Source organism: Nymphalis io, chromosome 2 (genome assembly GCF_905147045.1).
Source record: "Nymphalis io chromosome 2, ilAglIoxx1.1, whole genome shotgun sequence".
Taxonomy (NCBI): domain Eukaryota; kingdom Metazoa; phylum Arthropoda; class Insecta; order Lepidoptera; family Nymphalidae; genus Nymphalis; species Nymphalis io.
The window spans coordinates 12,148,353-12,162,661 of record NC_065889.1 but is presented as its reverse complement, the minus strand read 5'-3'; the positions used below and the strand labels follow the sequence as shown (position 1 = coordinate 12,162,661).

Below are 14,309 nucleotides of genomic sequence, written 5' to 3'. Positions count from 1 at the left end.
TGTATCAGCTAAATAAATTTATAAATTTGAATTTGGAATTCTTAACCAAAGAGGAGATATTTCAGACCAAAGTGGTCAGTACGACAAAACGCTAATTTTATATGTAAGGACCTAATATTATTTCCTATTATTAATAATTAAGAATGTGTAATAAGAAAGATTTCTTCGCCAGAAATGTTATAAATTGTGATAAGAGTTTTACTTCACATTACTCCAAAAAATAAGATGTTTTACGAAGGTAGTGAAAGTCTTGTTTAAAAAAAATATAATGTTATTTAATAAAAAAATATACTTAAATTACAGTTTATTCGTTTAATTTCAATTACTTATGTGTATAAAATTAACTTATTAGTAATATTTTGTACTACACAGTAACATTTTTGAAATATCGTGCTAAAAATTTGAATAAAATATATTCTAATCATTACATAAGTAAATACGTGGTTGAAGTACGTTAAGGGAATTTTATTAATCGAAATACCAAAAAAGTATACGCCTTGCGTGATTTGATATTTCCATTAGATGAGTATTGCCATTCCATGGCAACCGATGGCAGCAGACACTTCCAGTAAAACCTAGGCCGCTAAGTAATCAGTGCTTTTTCATTTTCTTTTTCAACTTGGATCGCCTCTACATCTTCCGTTTTTCTGTAAATATACGTATATGTAACTTATAGTATACCCAACTTTTACTGAGTTTCACAGTAACTTCATTATTATTTTTAAGATTAAATAACAATAAACAATAATAAAACATTTCAAATCTCGGCATAAGAATAATGAACATATCAAAATTTCATTTTACCCGCATAATGTATAACTGTTCACGATCTTTTCGCCTTCCTCTATAGTCTGTGGCATCTGCTTTCCGTTTGTCTCGGGCATCAACACGCCCACACTGCACGCGAGCAGAGCAGTTATGCCCAAAATGAGTATGGGTAGCTTCTGCCACAGGCGCTCCTATATGTAAAATGTAAATAAATTATAATACAACAGCCGTATTTGTAATCAAAACATTAGCACTGCTAGCAAGCTTTCTCGGGCGTTACAAAACTAATTAAGTAGCATCCTCATAGAGTCAACGTATCCGTGTAAATTCGTTCGGCACAATATATAAAAAAAAGAAAAGTTTTAAAATAGACGTCCGCCTCACCGAGAAGACGACGAAGGGCGAGACGAGCGTGGCGACGTAGCCGCTGACGTGTATGAGCGCGGAGCCCGACGCGCGCACGGGCGTGGGCAGCAGCTCGGCCGACCACTGGATCGCCGCGTTGTACGACATGTTGATGGCGAAGCGCGCCATGATCGCCAGCGACACTTGCGGGACCCCTGCGACGTGCTCGCCGTGTTATACTCTCGACGAAACGCTGACGGAACCTTTTTTTTATTGTTCTATGACATAACATTTCTTACAATGCCAATATCGATATTGGCATTGTAAGAAATGTTAACTATCGCTTACATCGCCATCGCGCCACCGACTTTGGGAGCTAAGATGTTATGTTCCTCGTGCCTACAATTAGACTGGCTTACTCACCCTTGAAACCGGAACACAACAATACCGAGTACTGCTGTTTTGCGGTAGAATATCTGATGAGTGGGTGGTATCTACCCGTAGATTATTAACAGCAAATGCTGCAAGTCTCAACGAGAAATATACCTTTCACCCCAATGGACCGAGGTGACCGATGGTGACGAGGTTTAGAAAATGGTTTTCCTTTCTGCTATTATTATTATGTTGGGGTTGAAGGCTGATGCTATAAAACTTATAATATTTCAATATTGCGTCGACACGATTCGACATTTTCTGTCTAAATTCAATGACTGATTTGAAGGTCCAAATTTGTCTTGCCAAATTATTTTAATTATTACTGCTGAATAATATACCTTACCTATTTCTTTGCCTATTTACTTTTCTTTTTTAAATAAAAAATGAAACAATAGATACCTTTAGGCACTAATGCCATAATTAGAATCAGTACTCCAGACACGGCCAATGGTCCACACGTGAGTATCCTTCGTCCCCATCTGTATGATAAAAAAACCAAAATGGAATATTCGGAAAACCATTAAAGCTATTTTGCGAAATATTTTACCTCATAATAAAAACTACAATATTTTACTTTTTATAAAGTCCTTGGTATTTCAAACGTAATTGCTTTTAACAATGACGGTTTTTAAAAGACGCAAGAGTGCGTGCGTGTGGCGGCAATTTAAGAGGATATATCAAACAATTAATTTCAAACATTAGCTTGGAATAACTGAACTGAACAAGTGACTTTTCTCTTAACGTACGTACTTGTCCAATATTAACGCCAGCAGAGTCACTGAGGGTATCTCAGTCGCCGACGTAAGGGTGAACGTGATGAAGAAGTCGAGGCCAAGGCCCTCAGACATGCGCACAAGAGCGTCGAAGATAATCGCGCATGCCATGTACACCAACACCATGAGGATAATGACCCTCCGAAGGGGGGCACTCATGAACAAGTCCTTGATCGACTGGTTTGTCTGCCTCGTTTGACTTGCAGAGACCTGGCAACGTAAAAACTTTTTAGCTGAATTCAAAACATCAAAAGGCGGGGAACGTTCTTAATTTACCTGTTTTTATGTATACGTTAAAGCTGAATTCGATTATTCATTTTTAATGCTGAAACCGAAGCCATAGCTAGCGGTTTGGACACTAACTGTTGTGCTGTGCTGTCGTACTTACTTTTTAAGTGTATGTATAATAATAAGGTTTTTCTAACTGTATAACTAACGTTACATCCCAGCTACCTCTAAACAGGTGTGCGAATGAAAAGCTATTTAGTAACCGAAAATGAGTTAAGATACATTCTACTTGTTCTCACAGCCCTTTTTTGTATAGATTGTTGGCCAATATGCTCGTGTAATTCGACAACTTTAATTTCAAAAGTAGCAAACACTAGAAATTATTTAAATTCAATTTAATTTTAGATTGACATTTGACAAAATATAGCCATAATATCCTTTTTGTAAAATCCAAAACCTTTTTCACGGCTTGTAAACTTTGCTTTAAATAAACATTATTGGCAAACGACCGTGATCTAAATAGTACAGCTTGTATTTTTTTCTCTAGTGATAACTCTTGCGTTGATGCAATAAATAATTACCAAAATATTTCCAGATAACAGGTAGTTGGCGAAAAATATTCACCAAGATAATCGAAATTGCGATTCAACTAGAATTTTAATCACCATTCCACTCATATCATGTTCTTTACAGAAGCATTTTAATTTTGCTTTGTATGTATGTACCTACGTCTGTATTTAAGTCCTTAAAGCTAATTTAATCATTGAGACTCAATGTTTTGATGATAAAATGTCATTACGAAATTCCATTAATAATTCGGGCATTGATAACGACTGTATCAGATTTTATAGATAGTAAATGTGGCCATATCTTGTGTCACCTCCTACAGCGGATTAAAAATATATACAATCTATTTTCAAAAGCTGATCTTTCAATGTGGTTATCCACTGTTACGTTTAAAATATAGAAGAAATAAAAAATGGTAGTGGTAAGTATGGTACTGGTGGGTGGGTTTTTAAATCATCTTCGTTCACGTGTTAGGGCGTGGAAGCTGAGGTGGTGGTAGGTATTTTTGATATTGAATCTGAATTCGCAAAGTTAATCAATATTATTATCAAATTTTTCGATAATGATAACAAGGTTTTATATGCATTTTTACTTCCTCATTTTAGTTTGTCGCTTACTTATTTGTTTATTACTCTTTACAAGACAAGTAAAAAGTGTCATAACATAATTTAAATTAAATAATTTAACAATTACGTTAAATCATTTAATTAATCGTTAAGTTCACATCGAGTATTTATATATTCTACGCTTCCACTGCTAAGAAACTGAACCGATTTTGATTAAATTTGTTATGAAGCAAGCGTGAAACCCAAGGAAGAAAGGCTTTAACTTATATACTTTTTTATAACAACCCCTCCTTCCAACACCAACATCTCCCCCCTTAGCTAACATGCGGGCGAAGCCACGCTAACACTAGTATAGAAATAAAGCAAAATCTTTGGCTACGTCGTAGTTTACCTTAAACCGTTGTGTGTTTTAGCTAACCAATTAAAAATTAAATATCATATTAATAGTAATTATTGTTAATTTTAACACTTACGATAAAATCATCCATCATGTCTTCTGGTATTTTTTTCCCGTTTACTTTTTCAAACCGTCTCAGAACCTTCACGGCATCATTGACGCGTCCACGAGATGAAAGCCATCTGCAAATTACAAGGAATATAATCCCCTAAATGCCTTATCATTCAACACTCAACTCATTATAGTTTTTGTTCAATTTACCTAGCACTTTCAGGCACAGTGAAAGGCACGATGAGCACCAGTAGGAACGGCAACGTGGTGACCCACAGTAGTCGTCTCCAGTCACCCACCCACAGCGCCAGCCACGGCAGCATGAGGCAGCCGGCGCCGAAGTAGAGCGCTATGGACATGTTTGCGACCATCGTGCGGTACCGCGGACCTACATACTCCAGCACTGGGAGATATACAATAAATTAATAAAAACGACAAATATACGATATGGTTAATTTTAGAACACAATATTAATAGATTATATTATACTTATATATTGTGGTTTTTTAATATAAAGAGTAAGTGAGACAGAGAATTACTGGAATTACTGGAATTTTGACACAGGTACCTTTAAAATATACTTTATTCTTACGTCACCATATTAAAATACCAACAAACAAAATTTATTATATACAATGGCAAGAATTAAATTACCTAAAATGTACATGGTCATAAAACAGCTGTCGTATGAAGTTCCCACGATAAATCGACAGAAGGAGAAGTCCCATAGACCCGTCGTGTAGATGCTTGCAATACCGCCAACGAATGCCATCATGTTTGTACCTAAAAATAAGAAATTACGTTTATTAAAAAACTTAATTTAAGTCTCTTACAAAATAGAGTATTTTCTGGGTGTGTAAACCCGTTTTTGTAAACGCTTACGCTTAGGATGCAACAATTATAGACAACTAGCTGTCACTCGCGGCTTCGCCCACATGTATGGTGGTGGGGCAGGTGATGGTAGCCTACGTGCTAAATCAGGTATATCTATTCAAAGCTATAAAAATCCACCCGGCCGTTTCATGCGTGATTGAGTAACAAAAATTCAAAGAAACAACATTTATAATATCAGTAGGATTTCCATCCATAGTTAGAAATAGTATAAGCTGGTGATTATGTTACATAAATACGAAATACTTCTGAAGGCATCGCAATTTCAGTGCAATCTATATAATATGGTAAATTTAAACTATTGTATAATTTAAATTTAAGCTATAGTTGAATAATAATATTCCGTCCTTATATATTATACTGTAATAGTTTTCGCCCGAGTTTTAGAGAGAGCGGGTCAGGTGTTAGGTATAAAAAAGTAGCCTATGTGTCTTGGAGTTCAAGCTTGTTTCACACCAAATTTTATCAAAATCAGTTCAGTGGTTTAGCCTTAAAAGCGATACATGTAGACAGACAGAATTACTTGCGTTTATACAATATTAGTATAGATTAGTATATAAAGATTTGAAGTATTATAATAGCGTACATTCTTACCTACCAAAGCTGGCACACGGCCGAAGCGGTCCGCCATCCAACCGAAGAATATTCCGCCGATGAACGAACCGACGAAAAATATCGTCTGCGCGAGCGGACCATAACCCGCGTTCTCGCAAACCCATCCTCGCTGGAATATGTGTGAAATGTTTAAATGCTACATCGATAGCACTTTTAACCGCATGAACAGATATTTAATTTAATTGAAGCAATAAAAATTGATTCTATAAAGTTTGCGTTCGACTTTAGTTGAATAAATTCCGAATTTCATTTTGTTTAATATAACAAATAGTATCCAAAATTGAAAACTACAAAATATTAATGAAATCCGAGACAATTTGTAATAATATCTGTAGAAATGAGAAATATATTACATAATATATACTTTATAAATTGTATTTTTAAATCGAGAAACTCTTACCTCACTAACTATAGTCGGATAGGGGATGTCTTTCAGCTCGAACTCCCAGCCGTTCCTGCACGGCACGGTGGGCGTATCCGGCGGCACGCTATAGTTCAGCAGCACTTGACTCCAATTTGCATCGTACATCAAACATCGCTCCAACCCAATGCCCATTCCTGGCGCTGTGAGATTACGTCTGTAAGATAACTTTAATCAGGGACGAATGTTTTTTTTTTAATTTACAGACCAGAGGCTAACGAGTAAAGTATCAGTGCTGTAAGTTTTCATTTGTTTTACAATCATTCTAATAATCGATCATAAAACTAAACAGTAAATGAGCCACGACTGGCTTTTATAACGCCACGCTACATCACGGCGGGTTGGTGGAATACACATATAGCAGTATTTCAACCGACTCACTCACACAGTAAATCTGTTTGTACATGGTGTAACGATGTTTTTCTTACCATCGAGTATGAGGTTAATAATAAATATTAATAAAGCATATGAAAACTTAGTGGTGCTTGCCCCGATTCGAACTCAGTCTAATAATCGAGCCACATAAATCGAGCACACATTCACGTCGAGCGTAGCAACAAAGCTCAATTTAAACGTAGCTTAACCAGCGGGCTTTTATAGATGGAAAGTAATAATAAAACTGTTAGCAAATAGCCGATCTCGTTGAGATAATATATTTTATCATTGATATTGTTAGAACATGTGTACCTTGAAGAGTACAGCGCTGTTGTCAGTATCTGAAGTGATGATATGGAACGAGGAAAAATATATATTCTGATGTAATTTTTGATAAAATTTTGTATTTTTCATACAGGCCTTGATAAAAGTTTAGATAAGGTAATTTTAGAAATTACTAATTACCAGTGCTCGTCCATCGACAGTAATTAATTGCTAATGAAAATGAGACTTGACATCTCAGAACTATATGATATATATCCAATGTTTCATTTTCGCTAAAGTACAAAATTTGACAACATTTTGGAGATTATCGGCTTATGATTCTTTATTATTTTTCTTTCAATAATTTGACAGTTATTTGTAAAATACGATTGATTGGTAAAATGAGGTTTAACTGTAAGAAGCCTTGTCATTACTTTAAAACACAAATTAAATGTAAAAAAAACCGCGTTATTCGTTTTTAAGTTTGACGTTAGTGTTGTTATTGGCAAAATGGTCGTAAAGTATGAAAAATATATATTCTGATGTATTTAATGCGTTGCAGTGTTTTTTTTTTATATAGTACCAAGACTTACATTAAAAAAATATTAAAATATACTTTATTAAAGTAGACTCATAAGCATTTTTAATCGCAATTTAGCAATTTAAAATTTAAAAAGCAATTTTATACTGAACTTCAGTCAGGACCGATTCGAAAAGTATCGTCGGCCAAGGAGAACCTAGTCAGTAGTTACTATTTTTAATTACATTGCATGCTTTTTTTTTAATTTCAGTTTTGATAACTTTTCAATTCAAAGGTTATGATTTATTTTAGGATCATATTTCTAAAGAAACAGCTTATAAGTCCTACAGCTGAAATATATTCCATCAGGCTGAGCTTAAATAACTTGCATTCATGGTGGATAAATATGAGTATGTGACACAATTACATAAAATGTTTCTTAACAATTTCTTCCCCTATCAACTCAGTGAAGCTTGCCCGGGCTAAAACCAGTAATCTTCGGTTATTAATCGTGCTATATCTTCTGGGTCAAAGTGGCGATTAGATATGATAAAGAATCCATAAAATTAAAACGTTACCTTAATTCGATGTCTAAGTGCTCTAACTCTGGAACTCTACACCAGTGCCGCTGCGGAGTAGCTGTGATGAACATCTGAACGAAGTAGACGAACGCGAAAAATATACCGAACGGCGCCATGCCGAGGAACAGCAGCTTCTGGTATAGGCCCAACTCGCCGATGTGCGTGAGCACAGTTTCAAACGCGTCACTGTCTTCATTTTTCTTCTTGTTGAGTTCCTCTTTGACATCCTATGATGAAAAAGTAATTAAAACTTATTTATTTATTTAAATTTGAACCAAAAAAATGCATTGTTAACTAAGTGTTGTCCGGAAGAAATAAAATTATAATACATATTATACAAAAACATGAAATTCACGCTTCTCACGTCAATAGTCTAAATTTAAAACTTGTGCAACTCCAAAGCGCAACCACTTATATTATTACAAAAATATTTTATTTTATTTATTAGGAAGCCAACGTTATATATTAAGAAAAACATTTAAATATATAAAAATAATGTTACAAAATATATACTAACTTAACATTCAAATAAAAACTTATAACGAAACCTAGTCAATAGCATTATGGTATAATTATGAATCTACAGATCTTGAGATAGAAAAGTAAAAAAAGATAAATATTCTGTAAATATAATAAAAAAAAATATTTATTTTAAGTCTTAATTAAAAGATTAATTCAATTGAATATGTATATGTAAGAGGTATTTTTATATTATATACATAAGCCTCCGAAACGCGCTGATCTTCTCTTATAAGTTATATGTGAATTGATTTAATAGTTTTTTGATATAGGCGCTACAAAAAAACGTCTCCTCATTTATAATTTTAAATAATATATAATCCTTATAGTCATTATCTATGCTGACCCTTAAATGGTCCTCAGGTTACGGACCTATAGTTCCGGAGATCTCGTCATGACTCAGTCAGAGAGTGGTGTTTTGTTTAATTATATACACATAAAGACTTCCTTAAGAATATAATAATATTTCGCAATTTTTTCTACTGAATACTTGGAACATAACGTAAAATTTCGTAAAAACCGTAACGTTAAAGTTTCTACCTATGACTTAATTCGAATGGTACTTTAATATCTGCCTCGTTGATTTAGTGGCTAGATGTGAAGCCGTAGATCCCGAGGTACTGTGTCCCTTCAGATTATGAGATTGGGGGAATAGAGAGTGCACCTGTGTTGATGCACACACTTGTGCACTATAATATGTCCCGCGCCATCTCCATTGAGACCAGCCGTTGTGGTCGAAATCGGTCAGGAGGACATCACCATCATCATCAATCAGCAATGCCTTGTCACTGTTACGATGTGAAGGATTATAAGTGTCAATGTTAGGGGTGACGGTGGGTACCAAATCTCACCTCACGATGAAACATTGCGAGGTTTATTTAGATTAATCTGTTCATCGGCAATTTTCATACTTACTATTTAATTTTTAGTCGGTTCTTTGTTTTTTACATGTATAATCATTGCCAGTTCTTCATTAAATCTATATATGTTTACAAAAGTATTATCGGTACGAGCGTTATTTTTTAGAATATAAGTAAACTAAATCGGTCAATCGTGTAATGGAGATAACTTCTTCAGATACACTAGTCCGTTAGCATAATTGCCTAAAAATGATAAGAAAAAAAAACATTGAAATTCGTTATGATAAATCAATTCATTAAAAATATATTGAATTAACCTTGGTTATAAACGTTGCTTGGCGAATATTTAGTTAAACATTCAACAATGTAATCAAAAACATGAAATCAATGTTTAACTAAATATATAAATATTCTCCAAGAAACGTTTCTTAATTATTCGAAAAGAAGACATAGTGAAATTAAAATTATGATTTAATTAAAACATGATCCCGATTTAAAATTTCAAGTCCAAGTAAACATAAAGTTAGTTGCATGAATGCAATTAATGAATGAATGTTTGCTTTATTACGGAATGCTCGTAGTGACTTGTACACTGTGGAAGAACGTAAAATTCTGTAGACATGCAGGCATTTTTTTTATCTCTAGCTATTGGTAAGTTAAAACCAAGGTAAAGTAATTTATGTCTAATATTCATATATAATATATAATATTAAATTATCATTTTTTCACTTTCATTGAAGCTATTTATATTTCTTCTTAATTTTTTTGTATATATTTTTTTTTTATATTCAAAATAAATATAGCGTCTTAATAAGCACAGTCATCGAGTTTTAATACGAGAAAAAAAAATATATCGAAAATATAAATATTAGTAAAAATTTACTCGCTAAATTTCATTACCTTGTGTAAAAATAAATACATTGATATAATATATAACCCAAGCCTATACTGTTTGATATTGAGTTGATTTTAAAAATATTTAATATTAAATTTATTAAGATAAAATTCATTGACACTTTGTTAAAAAATACCTAAATTCATCAAACCTGATCTGTTCGCTGATCTTCTTTCGATAAATCATTGAGTATCATCTTGAGATCACATAAATACCACTTGTTAATATCAAAACCACACACTACCGCGACATATAAACGCTTACAACCAAATGCCAATTGAGCAGAAATTTCCGATAAGTTTAAGTTACGCAAGATAAAAAATACTATCTCGCCTTATCATGCTAGTGTAAAAATCGGGAGATTGGAAAACCTAAACACTGAAACGGAACGTCTATTACGAAAATAAAACTAATCGTGGAATATAATGTATTTTGAAAAATATAATACTAGTTTCCGTTCGGGGCTTCGCCAGAGTGTCAGGGTGTTAAAAAATAAAGGTTCAAGTTTGCTTCATACAGAATTTTATCAAAATCGGTTTAATGGTTCAGCCCTGGAAGCGTAACAGACATACAAAGTTCTAACGAGTATAAGTATAGATTAGCAACATTTTTTTTATATAAAATGTTGAGTAAAAAATCGGTATTGCTCATTGCTTATATTATTCGTTTAAGTTATAAACGGATGATAGCTATGTTGTATTGTTCATGACGTAATTAAAAATATGACTAAATAAATAAAGCGTCATATATTATATAATATACTAACTCATCAAGTAATAGTAAAAAATTAAGTTTTCGTGCGTTTTACTTGTTCGTGCTATTTTCATATCAAAGGTTAAACTATATCGGCTTAAAAAAATTAGCGGTTCAGCGGAAATAAAAAATATTATTGACTGACACGATTGGAACAAAAGGTTAACTATTGTTTTTTTTATGTAGAAATCTTGATTATACATACCGCGTCACGGTAGTGTGTCTAAGCGAACCCGTGGCGCTTTCCGTGTACGTATGGTTTTTTAGTACGTATTCCGGCGCGCTCAGCTGCGGCGTGATGTGGGTATGAGGGGCACAGCGTAAAAAAATGATTTACGAAAGAAATTAATATTATTTATTTTATATTATGTTAATAATAATCTGTGACTTACAGAACCCATTATCTTAATTAATTAATTGTCAACAAGCCGTGAATTTTAATCAAGCGTAATAAATTGATTTCCATGTGTATCAAATAAACCGCTTAAGGGCGATTTGCGTTTGGAAAAAAAAGTGATTGTAATGTTTGTGACAGGCTTAACGAATTTTATTCTAATTATGTATTAACAAGTTCGTTTCCTGCAAAGGCCCACCCCGGCTTTTTCATAAAAAATGTATTAGGTATTCAGTGCTAAAGAATTTTCAGTAGCAGTTACGGCCTTCCCTCCTTTTGAGGAGGTGGTTTGCAGCTACTCTACTCCAATGCGTATTGGTGGATACATGTGACAGTCTTTATCCACCACATGCAAGTTTCCTAATGTTTTTTTCATTTACCACCGAGCACGAAATTCGTTATAAATACAAATTAACCACATGAACATTCAGTGGTGCTTGCCCAGGTTTGAACTCGGAATTATTGGGTAAGATTCTCATCTTCTAACCACTGAGATAACACGGCTGTACTAATAACCATACGAATTATACATACATACATACGAAATAATCTGTAAATGTGTCACATATTACAATATTTTCCTTTACCGCCGTGCATAAGATGAATTACAAATACTTTAATAACAAAAACTTAACGGTGCTTAACCGGTTTTTAACCGGCTGTATTCGGTTAAGGCCATCTCGGGTGTGTAAGTATATATTTTAAGAATAATCCATCAGAAAAAAAAATACAGAAAATGCCCCTATAAAAATCTTCGTTGTTACAATTCCTTTACTGGAATGGGTTTATATGAGCCACGTAAATGTTTATTTCGGCTGAGTATTTCTGATGTCCTTGTCTGAAAAAATTCTTAAATAAATAATTTTAACAAAACTGATAGTATTCTATATTTATAGTTTGTATTTTCGCCTCCATATATTAGTAGGTAATACATATAAGTAAAAAAAAATCTCGAATATATTGTGCAAATATTTACAAAGCCAAAGAATAGACGTCGTGCTATGGTTGACGACCAAAAAACCAATAAGAAGTCAAGTGTCGTTTCTAACACTAATAATAGTATTTTTACGCATACTATTTATTATTCATTTATTGTATATAACGAAACATTATTATTACTAAATAATGTCCTCCTGACCGCCGTGTTTGTGATTTGACTGCCTTGTTGGTCTAGTGGCTTAGGGAATAGAGAGTGCACCTGCGTTTGCGCACACACTAGTGTACTATAATCCTAATATAATCCTGCGTAGTTGGCTAATCTCTCTTGAGATTGGCCTCCGTGGCCGAAATCGGTCTGGACCTTATTATTATTACCAAAATGTTTCGGTTTCACATATGTTAGTTATCGAGGAATGTTTGTTGTTTCGAAGCAACCGTTCCATGATAAGTCCTAGTTTTTCTCGAGAAGTAACTAAAAACCAAACTTAAAAATAACAATAATTGTGATGATGTCCATCTCACCGATTGCCACGGCGGATATTCTCAAGGGAGATTTGCGCAGGACATAGTGCACAAGTCTCTACGAAAACCTAACTCTCTATTCCATTAGTCTTATCATCCAAAAGGACGCTGAATACTACATGCGTTTCAAGTGCAACAGCTACCCCCCAACGACTACACGATTTCCAGTGCTCCCGTGCCTTAAACTCAATATTGGTGATAATTTCTCGACATGAAAAGCCAATAGCTTTTTAATAGCTTGACTCTCAAGGTCCCGAGGGAACTAGGTAGTCAATAATATGAAAAATATTGTTACTCTCAGCTCTGAATATAACAAAAATACGAATTATACAAAATTCTTGTAATGAAAATTGAGTTGCAAATTTTCATAACTATGCTATTTGTCATTCATGTTTTCTTCAAATCGGGAAATAGAACACTCGTAGTTCCGTCAATGCCACACCAACCATGGAATCTAAGATTTTTAAAGGTACCTACGCTCTTTGCTTATAAAATTACTTAGGCTCACTCAACCTTCAAAACATAAATATTTTATGTTGATGTTTAAAGATAGAATTTTATTTGATGAGTAGATGATACTCACCCAGACAGGTCGACACAAAGACCTATTCATTCATAGAAACAGAACTGTTATATCAACATTAAAGTTAAGATAAAATATTTCATGTCTATTATATCTATGATTTAGCAATAACAATAGATGTTTTATAGTATTGTATAATGTCGTGTGTATATCGTAAAAACTTAATCAATATGACGTTATAATACACCCACGAAAATACACATCTATTACGACTACAGTCGTAACGTTATTTTGTCCTAATTTTGTCTACGGCGGTCAATCTCAGACTAATCAAAAGCGTGAAATATATTATAGTGCACACAGTAATGATGATATATTACAGACTCGACTCGAGATATAAACCCGGACCCTTAGGATCTGCAGTAGTATAAAATATCTACCAGACTAACGATGACACCTCATTAAATATAGCTTCAATTAAAAACGTTACACATTTCTCATTTCGTTTGTAATTAATGAATGTGTCGCTTTGGTACGGCACTCTTTACAAAATGTTTTGATGTATTTACTTTTGAAAGTTATAAAGTGTGTGTATACGCGATTCCAAAAAAAAAAAAACATAATTTGAAAAGAGGTCTTAATAATTGGCAAATGGGTCACCTGATGGTATATGGTCACCACGCCCATAGACATTGGCATTGTAAGACATATTAACCATTTCTTACATCGCCAAAGCGCCACCAACCTTGGGAATGATGATGTTATGTTGCTTGTGCCTGAGTTACACTGGCTCACTCACCCTTCAAACCGGAACGCAATAATGCTAAGTATTGCTGTTTTGCGGTAGAATATCTGATGAGTGGGTGGTACCTACCCAGACGAGCTTGCACAAAGCTCTACCACCAGTAATATTGATAATTCATATCGTGTTGGCCTGTAAAGGAAAACATCGTAAGGAAACCTACATGTAAAAATATCGGGAAATGTGTATTTATGACTACACTTACTCGCATTTAAATAAGCTTCTCACCTCTCGAGACGAAAGGTGGTCTACAATTTTACTTATACCGTATTGTCTTTAGCATATTTATAAATAGAGATTATTCA

The 14,309-nt window shown here is 33.9% G+C and overlaps 1 protein-coding gene across 2 annotated transcripts in view; it reads right to left on the bottom strand.

The window, feature by feature from the left end:
* Positions 1-322: 322 nt before the first annotated feature.
* LOC126776567 (organic cation transporter protein-like) overlaps positions 323-14,309 on the bottom strand; it is a 36,332-nt gene continuing 22,345 nt past the window's right edge. Inside the window, exons 2-12 of one of the 2 annotated variants that reach the window (XM_050499194.1) lie at positions 7,795-8,024; positions 6,037-6,214; positions 5,616-5,745; positions 4,785-4,913; positions 4,341-4,533; positions 4,156-4,261; positions 2,299-2,531; positions 1,948-2,027; positions 1,153-1,328; positions 805-959; positions 323-647 (exon numbers count right to left, since the gene is read on the bottom strand). In XM_050499194.1, coding sequence (XP_050355151.1) covers positions 584-647; positions 805-959; positions 1,153-1,328; positions 1,948-2,027; positions 2,299-2,531; positions 4,156-4,261; positions 4,341-4,533; positions 4,785-4,913; positions 5,616-5,745; positions 6,037-6,214; positions 7,795-8,024 — 1,674 coding nt within the window. In that variant the 3' untranslated portion in view covers positions 323-583. Of the gene's footprint in view, positions 648-804; positions 960-1,152; positions 1,329-1,947; positions 2,028-2,298; positions 2,532-4,155; positions 4,262-4,340; positions 4,534-4,784; positions 4,914-5,615; positions 5,746-6,036; positions 6,215-6,897; positions 7,110-7,794; positions 8,025-14,309 lie in introns of those variants that run through there. The other variant, XM_050499203.1, reaches the window with a different exon arrangement.